The sequence below is a fragment of the Phyllostomus discolor genome, chromosome 5 (genome assembly GCF_004126475.2).
Source record: "Phyllostomus discolor isolate MPI-MPIP mPhyDis1 chromosome 5, mPhyDis1.pri.v3, whole genome shotgun sequence".
Classification (NCBI taxonomy): domain Eukaryota; kingdom Metazoa; phylum Chordata; class Mammalia; order Chiroptera; family Phyllostomidae; genus Phyllostomus; species Phyllostomus discolor.
The window spans coordinates 139,114,235-139,141,349 of NC_040907.2; the positions used below are offsets into that span (position 1 = coordinate 139,114,235).

The following is a 27,115-nucleotide window of genomic DNA, read 5'->3' on the forward strand; positions in this document are numbered from 1 at the left end:
ATTATTTTAATTTTAAAGATAAAAAGGTACAGATATAAAAGAATTTATTAATTTGCCCAAGATCTCAATTATAATAATTGGCAGGTCAAAGACAGAAACTGAAGCATGCTCATGCCAAAACTGAGTGCCTGATCACCATCTTATGCAAATGCATCAGGCAAGAGAATAATAGAATTTAGATGTATAAAGAAAATTCCTTGTAATTTTGAAATCTCATATTTCTTCCATATGTCTTGCAATAAAGCTTTCTGAAAGAGTAAAAAATAAATAAATAAGACCATTGATATGAATATTAACACTAGTTGGACAAACAGTTGCATTTGCTTGTTTGATATAAATTATCATCTTGATTCAAAATTTAGTAAAATAATGATGTGATAGGTAGTGCTATTAAAAAGAAAGAGAAAAAGAAGAAGGAGGGAGGAAGGAAGGAAGAAAGGGAAAGAAAGAGAGAGAGGGAGAAAGAAGGAAGGAAGGGGGAGAGAGAGAGAAAGAAAGAAAGAAGGAAAGGAAAGAAAGAAAGAGAAAGAAAAAGAATAACGAAAGAAACAAGCCTAAGAAGAAAGATAAGACAAAGAAAATAGAGCAAGAAGAAAGACAGAAAAACGAAAGACATAAGAAACCGCCAAAGACTCCCTCCAGACATCCCTAACGCCTCAGCTCCCGCCCCACGCCATCCCCGCACCCGGAACCGCCAACATCCCCATAAAGGAAAAGGAAGAGCAAGCTCTGGCTGGTGTGACTCAGTGGAATGAGTGCTGGCCTATGAACCAAAGAGTAGCCAGTTTGATGCCCAGCCAAGGCACATGCCTGGGTTGCAGGACAGGTCCCCAGTAGGAGGTGTGCAAGAGGCAGCCACACATTCATGTCCGTCTCCCTCTCTTTCTCCCTCCCTTCCATTCTCTAAAAATAAATAAATAAAATCTAAAAAAAAAAAAAAGAAAGAAAAAAAGCACAACTCTGGAATTAGCATGACCTGTATTCAGAATGATCTATTTCCAGGGGCTTAATCACAGAAAATTTATTAATTTCTAATTTCTAATAGGCTTAGCATCATCAATGGAAAAAAATCATATTTAGACTAGCTGTTGAAGAGTCAAGGCCACAGGCAATGTAATGCACCATCTGTGGCCCAGGAACATTCTGGCACTCATGCAGTGGGAGGATGGTCATGACAGCAGTCTCCATTTTCACTGACACAGGATTCCCAAATGTAAACTGAAAAATCACCTGAATATTTTCCCCACAAAGCATTATTTTTGCTGAATTAAATTTTATATGTATTATTGTCACATTCTCTTAGGATAGTAATTGTATGTTATATATCCATTCTAAATTTATTGCTAGTACTCTTAGTTTCTAAACTAAAGAAAATGGTTAATATAGTAGGATAATAAAACAACATGAAAAAATGAGTAAATACCATATAACATTGAGACTAATAAATATATTTTCATTTTTCAATTAGAGTTGACATATTAGTTTCAAGTATACAATATAGGATTACACATTTATATAACTTACAGTGTTCACTCCCAAAAGTCTAGTATCATCTGACACCATACAAAGTATTACAGTATTATTGACTATATTCCTCCCCTATGCTGTACTTTATATTCCCGTGACTATTTTATAACTGTCAATCTGTACATCTTAATCCTGTCACCTTTTTCACCCCTCCAATTTCCCTTCCATTTGGTGACCCTAAGTTTTTAATTCATATCTGTGAGTTTATTTCTGTTTTATTTGTTCATTTGTTTCTTTTTAGATTCAATGTATTAAGTGAAATCATATGGTATTTGTTTTTCTCTGCCTTATTTAATATAGCCTAATACCCTCTAGGCCCATTCATGTTGTCACACATGTTAAGATTTCATTTGTTTTCATAGCTGAGTAATATTCCCTTGTATATATGTACACCTTCTTTATCCATTTTTTCCATTCATGAACACTAAGATTGCTTCCATATCTTGGCTCTTGTAAATAATGCTGCAGTGAATATTGGGGCGTATGTATTTTTCATAGTGGTTTCACTAATTTACCATGCTGCCAATAGTGAATGAGAGTTCCCTTTTCTATATATCCTCACTGATTCTTGATTGTTGGTTTATTAATGATAGCCATTCCGACAGGTGTGAAGTGATATCTCGTTGTGGTTTTAATTTTCATTTCCCTGATGATTAGTGATGTTGAGCACCTTTTCAAATGTCTATTGGTCATCTGTATGTCCCCTTTGTAGAAGTGTCTATTCAGATCCTCTGCCCATTTTTAATGGGATTGTTTGTTTGTTGTGTGTATGTGTGTGTGTGTTAAATTCTGTAAGTCCCTTTTAATTTTGGAATATTAACCCTTTATTGGATGTATCATTGGCAAATATATCATCTTCCATTCTATAGGTTGTCATTTTGTGTTGTTGATGGTTTTCTTTGTTGTGCAAAAACTTTTAGTTTGATATAGTTCTATTTATTTTTCTTTTGTTTCCCTTGCCTGGGGAAACATTCAAAAATATATTGCTAAGAGAAATATCAGAGTTTACAGCCTATGTTTTCTTCTAGAGTTTTATGGTTTCAGATCTTACATTTTAGTCTGAGATCAATGTTGATTTTGAGTTTATCTTTGTATGTTGCATAAAAGAGTGGTCTAGTTTGATTTTGGCACATATATTTTCAGTTTTTCCAACATCATTTATTGAAGAGACAGTTTCTAACTCATTGTGTTCTTGTCTTATTTGTCATAAATTAGTCAGTCTTATTAGGCATGGGTTTATTTCTGGGCTCTCTATTCTGTTCTGTTGATTAATGTGTCTGTTTTTATGTTATTTCATGCTGCCTTGATTACTGTGGAATGCATTGTGATACCTCCAACTTTGTTCTTCTTTCTCAATATTGCTTTGTCAGGTCAGGGTCATTTGTGGTTTCATAGGGTTGTTTTAGTTCTGTGAAAAAACATGCCATTGTTATTTTGATAGAATTACATTGAATCTGTACATTGCTTTGGGCAGTATGGACATTTTAACAAAGTTAATTCTTTCTACCATGAGCACAGTATATGCTTCCATTTATTTATATCTTCCTCAATTTCTTTCTTCAATGTCTTATAGCTTTCATAATAATGGTCTTTTACCTCCTGGGGTAAATTTATTTTGAAGTACTTTATTCTTTTATGTGCAATTGTAAACAAGATTTTTGAAAATTATTTTTTCTGGTAGTTATTGGTGTATAAAAATGCAACCAATGTCTGATATTTATCCTGTATCCTGCTACTTTACTAAATCAATGTGTTAGTTCTAGTAGTTGTGTGTGTGTATGTGTAATCTTTAGGGTTCTATTCCTCTGTAAACAATGACTGTTTTACCTCCTCCTTTCCAATCTGGATGCCTTCTTTTTCTTTTTATTGTCTGATGGCTGTGGCTAGGACTTCCAATACTATGTTGAATAAAAATGGTAAAAATGGATATTTTTGTCTTGTTTTTGATCTTAAAGAAAACAACTTTCAGCTTTTCATGGTTGAGAATGTTAGCTGTGGGTTTGTCACATATTGCATTTATTTTGTTGAGCTATGTTCCCTCTGTCCCCATTTTGCTTAGAGTTTTTATCATGAATGGATATTCTATCAAATGCTAATTCTGCATCTATTAATATGAACATATGACTTTTATCCTTTATTTTGTTTACGCGGTGTACCACATTAATTGATTTGCAGATATTGAAGGAATTGCATCTCAGAATCAAGTCCTATTTAATCAGGGTGTGTAATTTTTTCAGTGTATTGCTGAATTCAGTTTGCTAATATTTCGTTGAGGGTTTTTGGATCTATGTTCATCAGGGATATTGCCCTATAATTTTCTTTTTTTTAGTGTTTTTGATTTTGGCATCGTGGTAATGCTACCTTCATAAAATGAGTTGAGGAAGCTTTCCTCTTCTTTAATGTTTTGGAATTGTTTGAGAAACATGAATATTAATTCTTCTTTGAATTTTGGTAAAATTAACCTGTGACAACATCAGGTCCAGGACTCTTTGTTGAAAGTTTTTGAATAATGATTTGATATCACTAATAGTTCTTGGTCTATTCAGATTTTCTGTTTTTTTTCCTGATTCATAAATATAGTGTTAAACTTTATTCTATTCATAGATGGATATTGTCTTTATTATATATTTCTAACTTCACATCAGCAAAGATTTCTTTTCATTCTCTGCAAAACTCTGTCAGAGTAAAAGCTTTGAAAACTCCCTTTAATGCAGCATAAGGGGACACTGTAAAAACACTAATTTATGACATAATAACTATAGAATATAAAATAGACTATAAAACAGTGATGATTTAGTATCAATCTTTAACTGTAAAAGTGTGCGTGTTTGGGTATATTTAGTACAACTTCTATAGAATGCCCATAAGTTCATGAGGAATTATAAAAGGTAATAAAGTGATGAGGATATCAAGATGAACATCTTGCCTAAGTACATGTATAATAGCTATAATAGCTTGCATAATAGAGAAGGTATTTATATTAGCTAATATTGTATGCTGGTTGAATTAGCATTTTTATTTTATCTTACTTTAAATGTTTTTATACTTACTTCTCCTGACATAGCATGATCATGTCCTTCAACAATCTCATAAAGTCAGTATGCTCATTAAATTTAAAAAATTGGGTTTTTAAAATGTCTTAACTGTTTAAGGCTTAAAAGAATGACAAAATATTTTAATGACACTATCAACAAGCAGGAATTAAAAGCTGAATTTCAGCCAAATTAAACCATAGAAATGTATGAGAACCTCTCTCTTGCTTTCTTTTTTTTGCTCTCTCTCTGTCTCTCACTCTTTTTCTCTCTTTCTTTGTCCTTCTATCTTACACACACATACACACACACTCTTAAATCTACATTATTTAATTTTTGTTCAAAGTTTAGACTTTGATATAATGAAAATAATTTTGAAAATGGCATGTTTATGATTAAATTTTCCATTGTATATTTAAACTATATCAGAATTATTTAGAGTTAAATATTTTATTTTAATAACAAATAATGGAGCACCCATATAACTCACATCAAATATCCCCTACATCTCTCATCAATGTGGTACATTGTTTAACAACTAATGAACCAAAAGTGAAACATTATTAACTCAAATCAGGAGTTTATTCAGATGTTACTAGTTTTTACCTAATTTTCATAGTTCTTTAGCATTTTCTTGACTTTAATTGCCTTATTAATTTTCAGAAAAGAAACAGTTTATATATTATTTCTCATTTAATTTACCTGATATTTCCTCATGATTATAGATTTTGTTCAGGAATACCACAAGATTGATAACTATATTCTCCTTAATACATAAGAGAGACATACAATGTCAGTGTATTATATTACTAGTAATGGTAGCTTTACTGCTTTAGCAAGTTAGTATCTGCATGTTTTTTCTATTATAATTATTAATTGTTTTATACTTAATAAGTAATTGAACTATTTGGTGAGGAATAATTTTAAGACTTTGTAAGTATCCTGTTTCTTATCATATCTTTACTCACACTTTTATTAGTGGTTTATGAAATATCAATTTGTTGAAAAACCATTGATGAAAGTGCAAATTATTGTGGTTGAATATATTTTCTTCTTTTTTTTTCTTTAATCATTTATTGGGTACTTTTTCAGGCATTATAAAATGAAATGTACCAGCAATAAAGATTTGATTACTAATCAAAAAATTTATCACACTAAAATCATGGTGAATATAGGAATTTATACAATAATTTACTTGCTGAGAACCAAACTGTTTTCAATAGTGTAATTATTCACTATGAGTTTTCTAAAATACTGGCACTTGCTATGTTGAATGTCTTTGTTTTTCTGTAAAATATCTCAAAAACATTTTTCCTTAGGGCTAAATACTTTATCTTTTATGGAATACATCACCTAAATCACATTTCAGATTATCTGTGTAACTTGGGTTTTGTTATGTGTCAAGCTATATTTACTTCATCTTTCATGCCCCTTTATTTTAAAATTAATTAATAGTAAACTATGAAGTATTTATTAATAGCAAACTATGAAAAATATATATCATGATGCCTGAGAATTAACTTTGAGGTCAGATAATATATGTTTCAGTCCTTACCCACCAAGTGTTAGAATTATGACACCAAGCAGAAGCTCTCTTATCCTACAATAGCTTAACTATAAGTATAATTACAAAAATAATGTTACATGGTTTTATTGAGGATTAAAAGTAATAATGCTTTTAAAGCATTTACTGCAGGTTTGGTCATCTTTTCTTGCAAGTCAACCCTGCATTGGAAGTATATTTTATAAGTAATGGTATATTTAAAAACCAAGGGGGTCATTCCAACTTTAATTTGTAAACAGGGTGATAATTAGTAGAAGATCATTCAGAACATCATCTTTTCTCACAAAGGTATAATGATATTATCTCTGAACCTGTCCAATTTAAGCCTTCACTTTCCTGAACAAATTCTTTTAGTTATGTGCTATTTCTTCACGTTGCCTCATGGCTATATCATCTCCTTCCATGTGCAACATGCATTTTTTAAAATCTTTTTTTATCAGCAATATTGTGGTAGATCTAAGATCACAGATGGTTTCCATGATGAAGCATGATAATGAGATTCCATTTATAGTTAAGTATATAAAATATTTTATATTTTTATTGTAATAGCTATGTATTATTAGGTGAATTTTGTACAAGTTAAATATTTTTTTAAAAAAAAACATAATCCATGACATTAGAAACTTGATGAATATCTTCAACTATTCATGGAATAAAGATGACTGGACCTTCAGAGCCATTCTGAGTCATAGAACTTTCCTGAACACATAGCAGTAGCATTTCATCTACAACACAAAAAAGTTTCTAAAGGAAGAAGTAAGACTAAGCCTTGGTTCCTTTTACTTGTCACAGTTTTTCTTCTCCTGGTGATTTGGCACATTTCTGGTAAGAGAAGACAAGTAAGGGAGTTAAAAAGAGGAAGAGAATAAACAAGGGAAAGAGACACATAACTATATTTTTTCTACGTTAAGCATGTAAATGGGAATCAATGCTTCAGGTATGTTAAAGGGCAAAAGTATTCAAATGTTTAACCTCTTTTAAATTTAATAAGCTCTTACACATATATATTCATTTTAAAGTTGATTGTTCTTCAGTTTTTACTAAAGATGAGTGGTGCTACTTATCACCCTCTCTAATAATTATCTCTTATTTTGAAGATACTTATCTACATGAATTTGCCTTTAATAACTTTTTCAGTGGAAGTAATTTTTAATATTAATTATCTAGCTTCCATGTCAAAAAATGGAGTGAAGATTTTAATCACAGGTACAGATACTATTTATGTTAAAAGAACATGAAGAACAAATATAATTTCTTTCTTATTTTTTCTCTTTCATTTTAATAAGTTGCTGTAAGAAAATATCCACTGAATGTAAATTCAAATATGTATACTATTTACTATCAGTGCTAACAAAATTTAAGGTAAACTGACTCAGACACTGGCCCACAGTGTCCGCGGTGTCATGGATGGGACATGAGACATTCACACGGATTACCACGTCCTGTGTGGAAGAAAAGGGATGACCCGGCTACCCTCTCAAGAGGAGGGTACCTCGGAGCGGCCAAGTCACTCTCTCAAAGGAGAGCGCCCCAATCCTTCCCTTCACAGGGTTTTTATTGGGTTTCAATTTGCACAAGAATACAGGTAAAGTTCATTAATCATTGTCAGGCAATAAGGATCAAACAACAGATAATGTTCAAAGAACTAAAAAGGGCTCCCACTGAGTTGGGGGTCTTATCACCTAAAAAAACTACAGAACTTGAGGAGCTAAATTCATTTCCTGCCTGGGCCTTCATAATCTAATTAAGAGCATCCTCAGCAAGCAGGTTTCACAGGATTTTACACATTCCTTTTTCAGGTCTGATCACCCCAGGAAGTCTGCAGTCCCCAGTGTGGATTGCACCACCCCCTGTTATTGTCACAGGCTTGAGTCAGACAGAGGAGACAAAGGCGACAAAGGCAGCCAGGAGATCTGGATGTCTCGCAGGCAGAATGAGAACTCAGGCTTTGTCAAAGCCGAGGGGCAAGGGGCGATCACCCCTATTTTCCACAGCCCCCCAAGTCCTTCCTTCTTGGGGGATCTTACCCGTCACTGGCTAACTGATCAAGCATTGGGGGCCAGGCAAGGACAGAAGCAGCAGTCCTGCCAGGGAGATAAGCTTTGTCTAGTGTCTCCTGGTCCGTAGGTCTCTCACTCAGCCTTAGCCACTCGGGGTTACAGCTTCCTGAGACCAGTCAGGGCAGACACCAACAGTAAACTTTAAACAGACATTTGATTTGGATCAATGTTTCAATACAGAAATATTATATTAATGAGTTATTATAAAAACAATATACTGGTCACAGAAACAATCATTTGACTAATAGCAAGCTATCAAATAATTACAGATTCAGAGAGAATGTAATCTCATCATTGTGAGAAGAGGTGTAAGTTCTCAACAGTGTTTCACTAGTTACTACCTGTTTACAAATGCATGACTCCAATTTATTTGTGGAGACTCCCTTGGTTTTCAAATATATCACTATTTCTAAGTGGGGATGACTGGAGTCAGGGGTAGTGGTGGTGGTGGGGAAATGGAGCCAACTATACTTGAACAATAAAAAATGTGAAAAAAAACATATTTCCAAGAAAGGGATGACTTTCAAGAGAGATTCATAAAATTATTTTATCCAAGGAAGAGGTTAAAGGCTGAATCATAGTCATAGGATGAATGGCTTCTAATTTGGAGCAATGATTAGTATATCATGAACATTGATCTTCAGACCATGCAGTGTTTTTTAGATGACCCTGAAAATTAGTGTAGGAGCAAGAAGTGAGTAACTATCATTTTAAGTAGACTTGTTCTGAAGCACTACCTAAGTTAGAGTTTAGTAATTGACCATACCACACATAGAAAGCACTGTGGGTAATCCTCAAAGGGTCACATAGGGTGATCAAAGTACTGAAAGGCTGTATGGCTCCTGTTATAGTTAAACCAGCAATTGTTCCTCAGGGTGCTATATAGTACCTATATAGACACTGATGAGTGATAACATGGGAATCTAATCTTTACCAGTACAGAATCAGATACTCAATTTTATTTGTCTGCTGAAGAGAAATGGGATCAGGGATGTATTATTCAGTTTTCTAGAGAAAGATAATTGATGATAGATGATAAATAGAAAGGTACATGATAGATAGATAGATAGATAGATAGATAGAACAAAGAATATATGTTACAAGGCTTTGGCTCATATGATGATGGAGGTTGAGCAATCCGAAGATTTCTAATTGGCAAACTGGAGACTGGCATGCTGATTGCATAGTTCCAGTCAAAAGTCTCAGAACCAGAAAAATGGATTGTGTAAATTGCAATCTGAGTCCAAATCTGAAGGCAAGAAAAGACACCTGTCTGAGCTCAGAAACAGTCAAAAAGAGTGGATTTATCTTTACTCAACCTTTTTGTTCTACGCAGGTTTTCAACAGATTAGATGAGGCCCACCAACATTTGGGAGGGCACTCTGCTTTACTCAGTCTCCTAATTTAAATGTTAACCTCATCCTAAAACACCCTCACATACACATCATAAATAATGTCTAGTCAAGTATCTGGGCACCCCCTGGCCGTGTCAAGCTGACACAATTAACAATCACAAGAGATAAGGATTCATGCTGCACCAATGAGAGAGATCATAAAACTTAGGTCTCATTGTTCATTGCTCATTGTTCATTCAGGCCCTCATTGAACTTGGGGGACTGATACCAGTTTCACTAGCAATGCTAATGATACAGGATATTGTCTTCGGTTGGGTGTTTTTTTCTTAAGACACTAATTGATATGAAATGTCTTTCTAGTATACAGTAAATCAGACAGAGATACTGGTGATTGAAAAATAAACAGTACTGGTCAATATATACTGATATTTAACCTTGTTCCAATAAAGATAATATATATTAATAGAATTGTAACAGTGGGGAATTGTAACCCACTCCACTATTCTTTTGACATTGTTTCTATAAATGCTGATTCTGACTAATGCTGCTTATGTACAGTAGCTTGTAAATAAACAGCATATTTCTATAAGAATCCTAGGAGCTAACTTTATAAAATACAGACTCTGACCTTCAACCATTTCAGCTCTGGAAAATTTTCTGACCTTCGACTATAAAACCAGGAAGATAGAAACTAGTATGACACACACCAGAACATTGCTTGACCAATTTTGAGATCCTTATCAGAATGGATTGTACTGGTCTGCACATAGAGAACTTTTCATCTCCCTCCTCTTGATCTCTTTGCTCTGCTTCCCCTCTCTCTCCTTATAAAAACCTCTGCGTGCACTGAGATGTTAAGATTGGATTTGAGACAAGAGTCTCTCATCTTCCTAGATTGCTGACATCTGAATAAACCTCTTTGCTTTTCACCAGTACCTTCCTCATGAGGTTGGCTCTCAATGCAGCAGGCAGCCGGATTTGTGTTTGGTTAAAGATATAAAGCACCCTCTATCATTCATAGCATTGTCATAAAATCATTATTATATGAAAATTATCACGTAGTGAATGCTAGTTCCACTTACCTAATTTCTATGACCCTTCCATTTTTTTTAGAGAGGAAGAGAAAAAGAAACTTGGGTTGTGATGAATTATATAAGAAAGTAAACTCTCATCAGTTGCATTTTAAATCATTGCTTAGAGGAGCTTTTTCTTGGGAAGGTTTTCAAAGGATAACTTTATTCTTCTGTATCAATTGTTTCCCAGTGAATTGATTTTCTATTAGTTGTTTTTATAAAAATGCTCTTCTGGACTCTAGCACAGTTTCTCTTTAATCATTAAAGCTATTAAGGCCTATCAGAAGGCACTGGCTTCAAACATATTTAAAATACTGTTTTAGATATTTAGAAATTATGTAGTTTACCAATTTAGTTCTACCAGAATATTTCATGTAAATATATTACATAAGACTCTAGGAAATATTCATCAGCTATTAATGTCATAAGATTATTATTACCTATCAATATAAAGGCATTGCTGCCAGGGGCATTATCCAATCACTAATGCTTACATTTAACAGGTGTGGAGTGCTTTCCAATATTCATCCTTCTCAATATTTTATTTAAAATGAACACATGCCATTTATTTGCTGAATATAAAGTTGGTTTACGGTGAGGTCAGCAACATGGTGCTGTAAGATGTTTCCCCTTTCAGTCCTCCTTTTTTACAAATAAAAGTCAGTATCCATCCACGGACAAAGTACCTCTGTGGTAATTGCAGGATCCAGTATAAGCCAAGGGACCTGGATGTAATCCTACCCACCTGCAAGTTGGGTAGTCAGGCCAACCTCTCTTGGTGGTACGGAACTAACAGAAGCCAACAAACTGTTCCCAAGCCCTCTAGGCAGTGGTGTGGGCAGACCTGGGGAATGCTGGCTTGGGTAGAGAGCCATGGATGAGAAAGCCTTTGTTATTTAAAGCCCAGCCTGCCTGAGGAGAGATTCCAGCACTCTGTTTGCAATAACAACAAACATAATACAAATTTGAAATTTGGAAGCATTAAAGAGTTTAAGACAGACTCGGTCAGTGCCTAACTAGCCTGTGGGGCTTCTCCTGCAGGGGAAAGGAAAAGCAGTCAGCAGCTGCCTGACTACCGCATTTGTATCAGATGCTGCTGGGGAGAAATGTGTTTTTCCCAAAAACATGCAGATTAGAGGCAGGACCTCTACCTCCATGACTCAGGGGAGGGAGCATATTTGGAAAGAGACAGATAAGAAAATCCAAGGGCATAAAAAGGATGTGGTTCTTGATAACTTTGTTCAGGACTCCAGCAGGAAACCTGCCCACAAGCCACTTGGAGAGCATCATGAAAGCATCGCCTTCCACTTGACCTGTGGGCACCCCTAACACCACAGGTGCCAAGCCCACACCACTCCCCACACTGTGACCAACTCTTTGTGTGCCCCATTCCCCAGTGTAATGGGGAGAGAGAGCTCTGATAAACAGCAAATGTGCTCAGAAATTCAGGCCAAGGACTGTGAGCAAGGGCAAAACCACAAACTTGACTGTAGTGTTGTCTTCTGGAAAACACGAGGTTTTCTGCAGCCAGCCTGGTGAGTTGCAACCAGAGAAGATATACAAGTTTAAGAATTCAGCTGCAGAGGTAGCAAAAAGGCTGGAACATGTACATTTATGAACTTTAGAAATGGTTCTTGCAAGTATAGTCTTGGAGCAGGTATATTTAAACAAGGTTGCAGAAAATCCCAGATGTAAACAGGATCAACAAAAAAAAAATCTCCAATCCAGTAATAATTATGAAAATTTGAGATGTCGGATACCTCAAAATGCAAAAGCAGCAACACAAAAACTCCAAGGAAGGTGAAGAATTAAAGGAGCCCATCATCACCAAAAGATAACAACCTGCAGTAATCCAACTCAGAAACACAGCAACTAGTGATTTACCTGATAAAGGATGCAGAGTAACTGTGTCAGGGAACCTAAATGAATAACATCAAAAAGAAACACAGAAAGAAAATATAATAAAATCATAAAACAATAGACAAAATGAAAAATTTAACAGAGAGAAATCATCAAAATGAAACAAACAGAAATTATGAAATTGAATGATTCAATAAACAAAGTGAAAATGCAATATATAGCACCTACAATAGAATAAACTTATTAATAAGGTATCTTTAAATAAAAATACACATAAAATAAGGTTATGTATTGACCAGTTGATGAAAATGTAACCCGAGCCTCACAAGAATCTAACCCTGTATTCCCCTAGCAAGGTAAAGGCCTTGATTCTCTCAGGAGCAATGATTTAGTATTTGTTAATTATTTGTGGTAAATTTCTAGAACATTACTACCATGGATATTGAAAAGCAGTTGTATTTACATGAAACTGTGAACACCATGTTGCCGTGAGGATATATAGCCAAGTAAGGTTAGCAAGGACAAATGTTCACTGCTTGGAGCCGGGTTTGTAGTTTTTAGGTTGGCTTAAATTGCTATGGGTTATAAAATAAAAGATATCTGGACAGTTAACTAAGACCCACTCACCTTTCATATTCTAATTTCTCTTATGCGTATTTTTGAAAAATTAACTTTAGAGAGAGAGGCAGGAGGGGAGAGAGAGAGAAACATGGAGACCAGGTATCGAACTCACAATCTTGGTGTATTGGGGCAATGCTTAAACCAACTGAACTATCAGTCCAGAGCCTCTACTGCAGCTTTTTAAAATGAGGATTTTTTTGCACTGACTTTCTTTAACTCTTACATTTGCTTTATCTCTGCATTTTCTGCATTTCCACATAGCTGTATGAAATCATTTGTGAAAGAACACATGAACTGAATAACTAAGTGATACCCTTAGGCAGCTGCCCAATCTGATAGCCATCCCATGCATAAAATGCCCTTCAGAAAACCAAATTTGTATGTGTGAGACTTGTTGAAATGTTGAAGGACACAGACCATGGCCATCTGCATGGCGGATGTGTCCTGAAAACTGTGAATGATGTACAGGGCCATGCATTGTAATAAACTGCCTGAATGTCACAGGAAGATTTCAACTTCCACATAATCAAAAATTCACAGAGCACAGTGTGCCATGTCACCTGTAATGAGAATAAGTTAGGGTAATGTGTGTGTATTTATAGTTAGGTAATATGTGTGATAAATGTATATGTTCATTTATATATACATATGTGCATAATTCTGTTGGGTGTACCTAGAGACAATTAATGAATAGGATTCTGAAATCAATTAGTTTTTAAGACCATTTTGTGTATTCCAACTCTATTTTGCATATGTGCAGGTAGTATAGGCTGTTTCATCGGAGCCCTTTTCGAGTCTCTAGACTTTTCATATTAATGCAAGATGCCTTATCTTCTTTTTTTCCATAGATATTTGTGTTATATTAGTTTCAAATATTCCAAACCCTAGCTCATACCTGAACAGGTCCACCATCTAAATGGTACATCATAGATGTATTGTTATAGCCTAATTACAAATCCATTTTAGTCCTGATTTAACCCATGACACAGTTATTTTCTTTGGCAAAAAAGAAAGATCTTTGATGAGGTACCACAAGTTTGTATTATTGGATATTTGGAAACAAATTGTTGCCATTCAATTTTAAAATTACATAACTTGAAAATCAAGTCATAGCTATACAAGAATGATAGAATTTTCATGAAAGAGAACAATGTGGTTTGGGAAAAATGTTACCTTAAAATATATATAAATGTTGGCTTGGAAGCCCTTTAGTTAATAATGTTTCCATTAAACCCATCCCCAGTGGCCTTTCAGTGTTGTATGTGTTATAAGCTGTCTCCTCTCACTTCATCCTCAGTCCTCTTTGACCTGCAGAAAGTCAAAGTTTGCCTTTTAAAGCTGCAAACTTTATAAATCCCCACTAAATGAAATAGGTGGCTGAAATCTACCACTGTTGTACTTTGTACTTTTAGTATATTTCTTTAATCATAATTGTATTTCTTTTTCTAAATCAGAGGCTACAAACTGTAGAAGTCATTGTGCCAGAGGATGTATTTTGTTTGTCCCATTGAATTTATAATTTAATTTTCTAAAATCTGTTGCCAACCTGAGAACCAAGAGATTTCTTATCAAATTAGACTATTAGAAGACCTGGTAACATTGGCTCCTTATTCCATTCTGACCAGAATTTGCAGGTGCTGAGGAGCACCTACCACCTTAGACAGGACGTGTGCTCCACAGTTGGCATCACTCCCATTGGGCTTGTTTAACTTACATCACCTGATGGATCCCTGTAGACATTTGGGTTTGTAGCTACTAAATATAGAAGTTAATGAGACAACCCTTTTTTATTTCTCTGAAATTATTTCTCCATGAAGGAATCCCAGAAACACCAATTCAAAAGAACATATGCACCCCAATGTTCACAGCAGCAAAATTTATAATAGTCAAGTGCTGGAAGCAACCTAAGTACCCACCAGTAAATAAATGGATCAAAAAACTATGGTACATTTACACAATGGAATACTATGGAGAAGAAAGAAAGAAGGAGCTCCTACACTTTGCAACAGCATGGATAGAACTGGACAGCATTATGCTAAGCGAAATAAACCAGGTGGTAAAAGACAAATACCGTATGATCTCATCTATAAGTGGAACCTAATCAACAAAACAAAGAAGGAAGCAAAATATAACCAGAGATATTTAAATAAAGAACAAACTGACAGTAACCAGAGGGAAGTGGGGAGGGTCATTAAGGGACATGTTTAAAGGACACATAGACAAATCCAAAGGGGGGTAGGATGGAGGGTGGGAGGTGGGAGGGTGGGGAGGGTGAGGAGGGGAGGAATGGGGGGCAAAATGGAGACAACTGTATTTGAACAATAAAAAAAGGAAAAAATATATAAAAAGCTAGCAAAACCTATCTCAAAACAATATTTAAAAGTCTCAGTTCTGTGGCAGTATCATGTCCACTGACTGGCAGTGAACATGGAACACTGCAGATGGCTCATTGAAACACGAGAAAAACATATACATGGACAACCACATCCTGTGGAGAAATAGGGAAGAAAATGGCCACTCTCTCTAATGGGGAGTGCCTCATCTTTTTGCCCAAGCAGGCTTTTATTCTTGAATACAAATACCGTTTGTAAATTACAAGTAGTTAGCTTTGAAAGGCACTGGCAGATATCCTGCTGGGATCCTAAGCCAGTGATTTGGGGGTTCTACCATGTAAAAAGACTACAGGACTTAAAAACTTAGTTTCATTTCCTCCCTGTGCCTTCATATTTTAATTGAAGAGCATCTTCCAGCAAGCAGATCTCACAGGGTCTTTCATATTCTATGTCTCAGGCCTGATTACCCTGGGGGTCTGCTGACTCTGGTCTGGGCTGCACTGTCCCTGTTATTCCCGCAGGTCTGAGTCAGGCAGAGGAGACAAAGGCAGCTGGGAGATTGGGATTTCTTAAGGACTCAGGCTTTGGCAAAGCCGAGGGGTCAGGGGTTGATGTCGATCACCCCGTCATTTCCACAGCCCCCTGAGTCTCTTTCCTTAGGGCATTCCTACGTGATCGTGTCTGTCTTAGATTCATTTTCTTTCCTAGAGAATTGTTACCCGTCATTGACTGCCGATCATGCAAAGGAAGCCAGGCATTAGAACAGGCAGCATTCATTCCAGGGAAATAAGTTTTTGTCTCCTTAGCGTCTCCTGGTTCAGAGGCCTCTTACTCAGCCATAGTCAGAGGTGGTTACAGATTCCTAAGATCAGGAAGGGCAGACCTCAACAACACAGATCTTATGTATGCTGACAAAATTAGTCTATTCATTTGAACAGTGCAATGATTAGGAGTGTAAAGTGGAAAATGTAAGCCAAACAAAAAGAGCACTGTGTTCAGAAGTGGTACAGGGAAATGCTAAGTCAGAAATGGTTTAGGAGAAACTGATACATGAAGTAAGGGAAATGTAACTAAAGCTTGAGGATTGGAGACTTGGGATGTAAGAACACATTGTGCAAAGACCTACAGCTAAGACCAAACAACAGTAATTCTATAGCAGAGATCAATAAGAAATAAAGGCATACACCAAATCCTGGTTGCATATGCCCCATTAAGTTGTGTTGTTGTTGTTTTAATCCAAATGAAAATATATGACCATCTTAAATGTTTTTTGCCAACTCTTGTCCCTGGTGGCTTTCTACTCAACTAATAATAGTATGGGCTCTGAAGAAACTCCCAGCTTTCTTTCTCCTCTGGTAGATGGGGCATCCATTGTCTTCAACTCTCCTACTTAAGCTCGCTGCTTACATGTAATTACCAAACTAGATTTCATTGATCTCTCTGAAATGGTTTTTCATTTAAAATAAAGTAATTCACTTCCACATACAATATAAATTATAGCTTGTGGGTAACTTAATGCATCTTTTTTTTTTAAGGAGAACAACAGATACATTTTCTCTGCAGGGACTAAGATGCTAATGGTCATAAATTGGCCCAAATGTGTTTCAGACTGAATCTGGGCCTTCTATTTCTCTAACCCAAAGTGGGAAACATGATGTTGGAAATTTCAGACTTTATAAGTGCTTTTCTGTAAGGTTTGCAAGTGTCATCTTGAATCACTTCAGGTCTGTGGTTGTGGGAAGCTGCATACTCTCTTCCTTTGTGCAGTAAAGGGCTGTTTTTTGTGCTGGAACAATTCTGGTGTGCTACTATTGAAATGGGAATTCACAGTTTTTCTTTTGTTTTTCTTTCAGCTCACCCCAGTTGGCACCACGATATTTACAGGATTTTCAGGAGACAATGGAGCTACAGATATAGATGATGGCCCAAATGGACAGATAGAATATGTTATTCAGTATAATCCAGATGACCCGGTATGTAAATGCTTACTTGCAATGTGACTTCTCAGTGAGGAACAAAAATCAAAGTTCACTTTACTTAATATTTATTGTATTATTCTAGTACTCAGCTCCTGGAATCACATTAGTAATAATAATATAATTAAAAGTTATCGCAATATTGCATTCTTTTAAATGTGTGATATACTTCGAATGGGTATTTATGGTATTTGGTATTTGTGGTATTTGTGGTATTTATAGGTAAGACCTTAAAATGGATTTTAGGTATAAAGTGTAATTTTTACTACATTTTCACTGTTTGTGGACTCCTAAGCAGTCTAAATAAATTAGACATAACCAATGTAATTCATTTGCTTTATGGAACATAGAAATTAACACCACTGTTGCCATACCCCCACAAATGACACCTAAGGTAAAGAAAAGGACAAAGCCTCTAGCTATGGGTTATTTAGAGTGTTAATTATTCCTCCAGTGATATATCATATTTAATACAGATAAAATTAGAATCGTTTTGTTGAAGCCAAAACTGGAAGTCCTGCCTGCCATCTTTTCTTCCTCTTTTCCCAAGACAGCTGCTCAGAACATCATGAGCTCCCCAAGGCTTAGTTATAAAATCACTTAAGTTTTCTACATGAATGCTTCTCCTTTATGTTACTTAGTAATATAAAAGGTAGTGAAGAAAATATTGTGTCTTTCTTTTAAAATGATGTATTTCTTATATAAACTTTAAACAACCAAACAGAAATTACTATGGTTGTAGAGACTAAAGAATTCACAATAAGATCAAACTCACAAAGTTATTGTGAGAATTAAGTGAATTGTGAGTGAATTTTCTCATTTTTTTTCTCACAAATTGATTGGTTATAGTCGTATCTCTATGGCATAGGAGAGAAAACAGGCTCCTAGGCGAACTGATTGGCCTGGTGTTGCACAGCCACTTCCCAGCTAGAAAGTCTGGACTCTGATTTCAGAGTAGCCTGTATTCCACTCTTTGTCTGTTGGATTCCTATAAAATGGTTGTGTTAAAATTTTCCAAAACAAAACAAAACACTTTTCCCCACGCAAAAAATTGTATCTCTACATGTTTGTAGTCAAAGGCAATGGCACCAAGAGATGGGGAAGTAATGAGAAAGGGACAGAGGAAGACAATAAGGAAGAAGGGTTACACATGAAATGCAGTGGAAAAGATCAAAGAAACAGCATAGAATAAAAGGCGGGACAAATAGTTTTTTGTTTGTTTGTTTTTTTTAGTAGAAACAGACAGCTGACTGCATATTCTATGACAAACCCATTTATTTTCTTTACTATTCAGTTTATTTTTAAGAATTAATTATGTGTGTGTGCTATGTTCCTAGTTTACATTTTATGAAGGTCATTTCCTAATCTTTGCTCCTTAAGCTGTAAAAATGAAACCTTCCAGCCAAGTACAGAATGGCCAGAACGTATGGATTAGGAAAACATTTATTACATTGCATTAAAAAAAAAAAAAAAACTATCCAAGGTTTAGATATAGTATGAGACAAAATTTATTACTTAAAAAGAGAAACTATCTCTTTGATGTTTTGTAAGGCTGAAATTCCTTGTTGACTGCACAGTAATTCCTTCTGAATGTTTTTCCCTTTCATAGATTTATAGGCTTGACATCAAATACATCATATACTTTTTAGTGCCTACAAATTGGATAAGCCAATCAGCCACATGCAGTACCAAATTATGAAAAGAAAAATAAAAATGTACTTTAGCAAACTAGCAGTTTAGTGGAATAGATAAAGACATTCTCTGGGCATGGTTCTAATTCAATGAGGCAAAATAAGACATCATGGCAGCATTTAACCTAGGGTATATTAGAGGAGAAAGCATTAACTAAGTCACATCCTTACAGGGAGAATCCATCTTTAGTCATCATAGAAACTTACTGTAAACCTCAGTACCAGTTTTTTCTCTTGCTAAGATCTATGAGAAACAAATAACTGATGGCTGTAATATTCTGCCACTGTTCAATTTTTAGTAATTTTGTCTATTGATAGCAACATAATATTCTCCTACTAATTCCTTAATGTCAAAAATTTGGTATACTATAAACATATTTAACCTGAAATATGGCCACCTCTGGCTTTTGCAACCATAATTATGATTTCTTTGAAATTAATCTTATACTGTAGGGTAAGTTGTAAAAAGTGTTGATTGCTCTATTCTACTTAAAACAATTTCTGTTATATTATTCACTAGCAGAAATCGCAAATTAGAGACCTGGATTTGATTTAAATCTCAAACATTTTGTTTGGCCACAAGTTATTTTAAATAATTTTTGAGCCAATTTCACATCCATGTGTTGGTTTTTCTTCTCTCTTAAGAAATAAAAATATGACAACACTAGTCCTGATTTCCAACAAGACAACAATCAGCTGGAGTTGAACTGCTGCATGCTCATGAGGAATGAATCCTACCACTCAGACAATAAGTGTACAGCTGTTTATAGCCCAAGGTGCTTCACTGATTTACAGAATCTGCTTTATCCTTGTAGAAATTTGCAAAAACCACTTCTGCCTTACAGTAATACATTGTCTTTTGAGTCAGTTCTTCCCATCAGTTTAAACATTGACCTTCAGTGTTTCTGATAAGAGAAGTCAATAGAAATTTGAATCATGTTTCCAGTATGCAATATGTCATTTTTCTCTAGTTGTTTTCAAGATTTTCTTTTAATCTTGTCCATTTGGCACCTTAACTATGGCATGTGAAAGAGTATTATTTTTTGTAATTATCTATTTTGGAGTAGATTACTGGGCTTCTTTAATCTCTGCATTTCTTTTTCACCAGTTAAGGAAATTATCAATCATCATTTGTTTAATATTTTCATGCCTTTTTCTATGATCCTTTTTCCTCTGAAACTCCAAGTACAAGAATGTTAGGGATTTAAATATTGTTCCATAGATACAGGCTTTGTTCAAATACTTTCAATATATTTTAATTACTTATCTGTAACTATTTTCTTTTGGTCTGCGTCAAAGGTTACTGTCTTCTGTCATCTACGTTCTATTGTTAAACCTATTCAGTGGTATTTTTTTTTTAATTTCAGAGAGTATAATCAGGTCTTCATTTTCCACATTTTTACAGTTTGTATTTATTGGCTGTGATTTATTTTTACATCTCTCAGCACAGACATAGTTATGTGAAGCTGATTTAAAATCCTTGTCTGCTTGTTCTAACATTGGTCTTCGTTGGTTATTTTCCCCTCTTGAAAAGAGATCACATTTCCTGGTTCATCATATGTCAAGTTGTTTTGGACTCTATCCTGGACATTGTAAATGTTACATTGTGGAGAGACTCTTGATTCCATTTTATTCTGCTGAGAATATTTTTTGTTTGTTTGGTTTATCTTCACAAAGAACTTGATTTGATTTAATTTCTAAAAACTCTTCAGTGGAGTTCAAATCTCAATTCAGTACATATTTTTTTCTTAGATTATTTGTTTGTAGTCTAGTTTCAAGATCAACTAAAGATTTGGACATATGTTTGTTTCCTTTTTTCATTTTTATTGAATTTATTGGGTGACATTAGTTAATAAAATTATACAGATTTAGGTGTATAATTCTATAATACAGTATTTGTATATTGTATAGTGTGTTATTCACCCAAAGTCTCTCCTTCCTTCACCATTTATCCCCTTTTTTACCCTCTTCTACCTTCCCCTCCCCCACAGTCTCTCTCCCTCTGGTAATCACCGTACTGTTGTCTATCTCAGTGAGGTTTCCTTTTTAGCCTAATCCTATCACTTTTATCACAGCCCTTCAAGTGCCCACCCCCAACAGCTGTCAGTCTGTTTTCTGTATCTATGAATTTGTTTCTATTGTGCTTATATTTTTAGTTCATTAGATTCCATATATAAGTGAAATTACATGGTATTTGTCATTTTATGACTAGTTTACTTCATTTAGCATAATACTACCCATGTCCATCCATGCTGTTGCAAAAGGTAAGAGTTCCTTCTTTTTTTCTGGATGAGTAGTATTCCATTCTGCAAGTGTGCCATAGTTGTTTTATTCACTCACCTACCTATGGGAACTTGGGCTGCTCCCACATCTTGATTATTGCAAATAATGCTGCAGTGAACACAGGAGTGCTTATATTTTTTCAAATCAGTGTTTTGGGTTTCTTGTGATATACTCCTAAAAGTTGAATACTCATAAGGAAGTTAGAGTTTTAATTTTTTGAGAAAATTCCATACTGTTTTCCATAGTGGTTTCACCTGTCTTCATTCCCACCAACAGGGCAAGAGGGTTTTCTTTTCTCCATAGGTTCACCAACACTTGTTGCCTATTGATTCATTGATGATAGTCATTCTGATAAATGTGAGGTGATATCTCATTGTGATTTTAATTTGTATTCCTCTGATGATTAGCAACTTTGAGAATCTTTTCATATGTCTATTGGCCATCTGTATGTCCTCTTTGGAGAGGTCTTTATTCAGATCCTTTGCACTTTTACAATTGTATGTGTGTGTGTGTGTTGAGTTGTATGCATTTTTAGTAAATTTTGGATATTACAGCTTATCAGATGTATCATTGGTGAGTGTAATACCCACCTACTCCACCACCATCTTGGATCTCAGATTTGGATATAGTTTATAAGAGCAATTTTGTTCTCTTCTTTCTGGCTTTCTCTTTCCCAGTATTTCCACCTCACTTCCCATCAGTTTTAGTTGTATGGAAAATCTTTACCCTACTCCTTCAGGACAGAAAAAGTTCAGGATTTCTATCAGAGTTGTAACTGCCCCCTTAAAGTACTAAATTGAGAATTCCCTCAGGCTAACTACCATAAAACAGGAAAATCACCCACATAGTCTCTTCTTTCTAGTGTCTAATCTCCTTCAGAATTCGGACTTTGCTTATCTCTTCAGTAATGCCAAGTATTTTTTGTTGATTTGTCTTTTGTATTTTGTCTGGAGTTTACAGGTGTTATTAATGGAAAGACTGAGTTGAAATACAAGCTAATTAGCTATACAGAAGCAGAACAATTAATTCCAAATAAGTTCCTTTCTTCAATATATCTTTAGAAAACTAGTACTTTTACTCATTTTTGCTTCTAAATTATCCTGACTTTCCTAAAAATTGGGCAATAGCATCAATGATGGAAATGTTTCAAAATTTTAACAACAAAAGAGAATATGCATTTATTTCATCAAAGATTGTGTAGCTGCAATGATAAACTGTCAGCTAATTTGCCCTCAGCACTAGTTCATAAACAGAAGCACTGACATTTCAAATCTACCTACGGCTATTTTCTGTATTAAAAAGGGAAAATTGGAGAAAGCAATGGGAAAGTCAGAAACTTAAGTTGTCTATTGATAAGTCTTTTCAATACGAGAACACATGTGAAGATACCATCTCCTGTGTTTCTAAATAGCAGGGAAATATAAAGTATAATACCACTTTAAATGATTAAGTTGAAGACTCAGAAGATGTAGTAGTTGTCAAGTACCATTACTACATGTCACCACAAATCCTTTAGATATGTTTTAGGGAATAGCAGCACAATGTATTAGTTACCTATTTTTTAAATATATGTTTATTGACTTTTAGAGGGAGTAGAAGGGGGAAAAAGAGAGAGAGAGGGAGAGATGTGAGAGAGAAACATGGATCAGTTACCTCCTGTACGCACCCCGACTGGGAATTAATCACGCAACCTAGGTAGGTGCCCTGACCGGGAATAGAATCCATGACTTTTGGGGGTATGGGACGATGCTCCAACCAACTGAGCTACACCAGCCAGGGCTAGTTGTCTATTTCTATATAACAAGCTATCACAAACTTAGTGGCATAAAACCACACACACTTGTTTTCACAGTTTCTGTGCCTTACACTGGGGGAATAGTTTAGCTGGCCCTCTGCTTAGTCTCTCACAAGGTTGTAATCTAAGAGTTGACCAGATTAGTTCTCATATGTAGGCTTCATTAAAGAAGAATTCCCTTGCAAGTAAATTCAGATTTCTGTCAGAATGATTTTCTTTGTGGTTGCAGGACAGAGGGCTTTGGCTTCTCACTATCTGTTGGCTGGAGGCTGCTTTCAGCTCTTACAGATGACCCTTAGTTCCTTGACTGCTTCTTTCATCAAAGCTGCAAGGAGAGTACTCAAAGCTAGTCTGTTTGCAGGATGGAGTCTTATGTATCATGGGGCGATCACAAGAGTGGCAGTTTATCACCTACAATGTAGTCTTGGTTAGAAGAAAGTCAGAGGTCCTGCCCATAGTCAAGGGGAAGGGATTACAAAACTGCAAAGCTGCTTATTAGGAAGTACGGATACAGAGAGCATCCTTAAGAATCTGTCTGTCAATCCTAATAAAATTTTCAGCATGATTATTATAATTGTTGAATGTGATATAAACAGGTCTACTTTGAAAAAGTATTTACAATTTTTTAAATACACTTACAAAACAGAGAAAGAATGAAGTTTTATTTTGATCTTAATAGAGGGTAAATTGAAGACAGTCATTTGAATTATTATCTTTTACGCATAGATAGATGATAGATAGATGTAGATATAGATATACAGATATATAGATATATAGATATGAATGGACAATTATGGTAAGAGAAGTGGAATGAGAAAAAAGTCAACATTTTTACTGTTCCAAATTATAGAATTTCAATTATGGTCAAAAGTTATAAACTCTTCAGCAAAACAAAGCACTTTTATTTAATCCAGGAACAACATCAGAATAATTAAAATTGACTTTTTGTTTTCTTTGTCATTCTCTTTATTTAATTTTATCTAAAATAAAGAAGGAGCAAGTTTGAAGATAAAGAACTTCTGAACTGGTTGGCCACATTGAAAGCAAAAGCATTCATGCTGTTTCCAAAAAGTTCTCATTCTTCCTCTCTCTGGAGACATGCCAGAGGGTTTTGTTTTGTTTCCATGGAAGAAATTGCTTTTTTTGACTAATGAAATGTGAGCTCAAAGAAGGAAGTACAATTCACCATTTCCCCTCCCACTGCTGCAGTGATTGGAAAAAACATGTTGAGGTGAAACATCTATTAGCCCGAGTCCCTGAGGGGTACCAACAAAGCCTACTTGCTGAGATGTGTTAGTACAGATCTGTAGAGTAAGAAATAAAACTTTCTTATTTAAGCTATTAATTTGGGGGTTTTGTTTCTACAACATAATCCACAATTTCTTGACTGACATATTCAGACAGAATAACTTTGTAAATGCCTAATCATTAGAGTCTTCTAGACAGCAAACGATAAGAATTTGTACTGTGCTCATCGCAGTTATTGTGAAATACTAGTTTTTTGCCTTCAGGGTAATGCAAAGCAAGGCTATCCATAATACATTGGACTAATTACTTTTTCTTTAAAAGCTTTTAAAGAAAAGCTTTTTTAATACAGGTCAGAATTTGTCACTACATGTTCTGCAGAAATTTATAATTTGGGGAGTTTCTCTTACATGGAATAAATCAAGTATAATGTGTATCATTCTGATGTTTTAAATTTCACTGTTAAGTCATGTTAATAAAATATTAATATGATGGATATTAATATTTATATGATAGACCATCACATCACTTTCCTTATCTAATTGTTTAAATGTCAGAATAATGTGATGTTTATTAAACATTTGAAGAGTTTGAGCCTAAAGGGTTAAAGAGGGAACTGGTGACAAATCCCTTAAAGCAGTCCCTAGCAGAATAAGTAAGCTGCACAGTGTACTTATTAACTGCAATTGCCACTCAGAAATATGTGAGAACATTTGAACGGCATGCATGGGTAGCTTCATTTTTGGAGGTATTAGAATGTTGTTCCAGTGTATGGCAATATTTTTTAGCAACTCCTAAGTAGATTGTTTTTCTTTTGTGATAGGCTTGATTCCTTATAGCTTTGAGATAATTGACAAAAATATGATCCATAATTTTTTTGTTTGTAATGTGTTAGCATTTCCTGTCAGGATTTAAAACCGCAGTTTAATACTGAAGGTTTTACAAATTATCATCTTGAAGCAGATTTCATATAAATCAAAGTCCAAATTTCAGATATTATTAAAATCTTTTGGGTTAAGTAAAATGATATTGCTTACTTTTAGGTAGATTACTATCTTATACTTCAATAATGTTTTTATAGGCTGCATTATGTCCTGGTAGATTCTAATGGCCCAATAAATTCATGGCCAAATAAAATAATGGCCCAATTATTCCTAATTTACAATAAAAACTGTTCATTGCAACTCTCTGAGATGTTAACTTTAGATCATTCATGCTTCTCAAGCCAACCAAAAACTTCTAAATACAATTTCCTAGGAAATTGCTTAGAATTAGATGGACTGAACTTCATTGCAAACTTTAATGTGTCCTTAAATGTGCATGTGTGTGTATTCGGGAGGGGCCACATGTTCTTGCTTACTCACTGACTTTTCACTTAAGATAATTAGGTTAGGGGAGTAACCTAACCAAGCCCAACCAATGTATAGGTGGATCAGCAGCTAAAGGCATGGTGGCCTGATTTAATCAGCAACAAGCTTAACACTGACTGCAGACTGATCAGAACACAGGGTTTGTGCTGTTTCCTGGAACTAAAAGATAAAGGCACAGCAACATTAATGTGAACAACTGGGAAAAGCCTTGTAGGGGGAAGGGAAAGAGAGTTTAGTGGTGATAGAGGGAGAGGAGGGTGGGGGAAAGCTGGGAGAGAAAGGAGAGAGAAAGAAAAAAATTAACTTCAAAATGATGTAGAAAAACAATAAGAAATTACAGCCTCTGAGAGACAGAGAGAGAGGTCTTCCCTGCTGTCTAAATTCTAGAATTAAGTTTAATTAAAAAGTTCTCTTAAGAAAAATAAAATTCCCAATTACTAATTATATTGTTTGAAATAAATCTACACATGCTCACCAGAAATTTTCAACTAAAACAAGATAAACACCCATTAAGTTCCTTCGCTAGAAACATAAATATAAGAATGTCCATGCCATTGATTGATATTCTTGAAAAATCCATAAGGGGAAACAAAATACATTAAATAACAAGTAATTGGAAAAAATAAGGTAACATCAGATAAAAAATTTAACCCTAAATTGGGTGACAAAGAAGCTGTTACAAGTAGGATATGGAAGATTTTCTACCTAGAGAACTGAGATAAAATGTTTAGGCAGAAGATAAGTAAGAGCAAATGTCAGGTGGGAAGAGTCATGGCCAACGTGGAAAAGAAAAGGGACTACAGGATGAGGAAACATAGACAAGAGACCATCATGCATCAAAGTAATTTTAGTTGTAAGTCATAGAAAACTAAATTAAAAGGGGCTTAGGCAACAAGGTCATTTATTATCTCCTATAATATATTGTTCAGCGATGAGGTGGTGGTATCAGCATTTGTTCAGCAATACAGAGATAATAGATCTAGGCTATTTATATTACTTCTGTGCTGTCATCCTTAGCATATTATTTACTCCAACATTAACTCTATCAGTAGTCCCAAATGGCTGCTGAACTTCCAAATTTTCTATCTGTATACCAGCATTGATGGGCAGAAAAAGGAGATTTCTCCTCTTCTTTCTCTCTTTTTACTATCAAGAAAAATTTGCCAAGTAACCTAGAATTATACCTCATGTACATTTCCAAAACAAACTACTGGTAAGTAGAGTGGCATTACAATGGGTGGGTCAGATTAATCAAGACTCCTTCCAGTTGGGCACATAGCCTCCCCCAAAACTCAAAGCCACCAGTTATCTGAACTCATTTAGAGTTCTG

The 27,115-nt window shown here is 35.0% G+C and overlaps 1 protein-coding gene across 2 annotated transcripts in view; it reads left to right on the forward strand.

Moving 5' to 3' along the window:
• PCDH15 (protocadherin related 15) overlaps positions 1 to 27,115 on the forward strand; it is a 775,879-nt gene that overhangs the window by 338,441 nt on the left and 410,323 nt on the right. For both annotated transcript variants that reach the window (XM_036026943.1, XM_036026942.1), the window contains exon 7: positions 17,279 to 17,398. In XM_036026943.1, the coding sequence (XP_035882836.1) occupies positions 17,279 to 17,398 (120 nt within the window). The remainder of the gene's footprint in view (positions 1 to 17,278; positions 17,399 to 27,115) is intronic.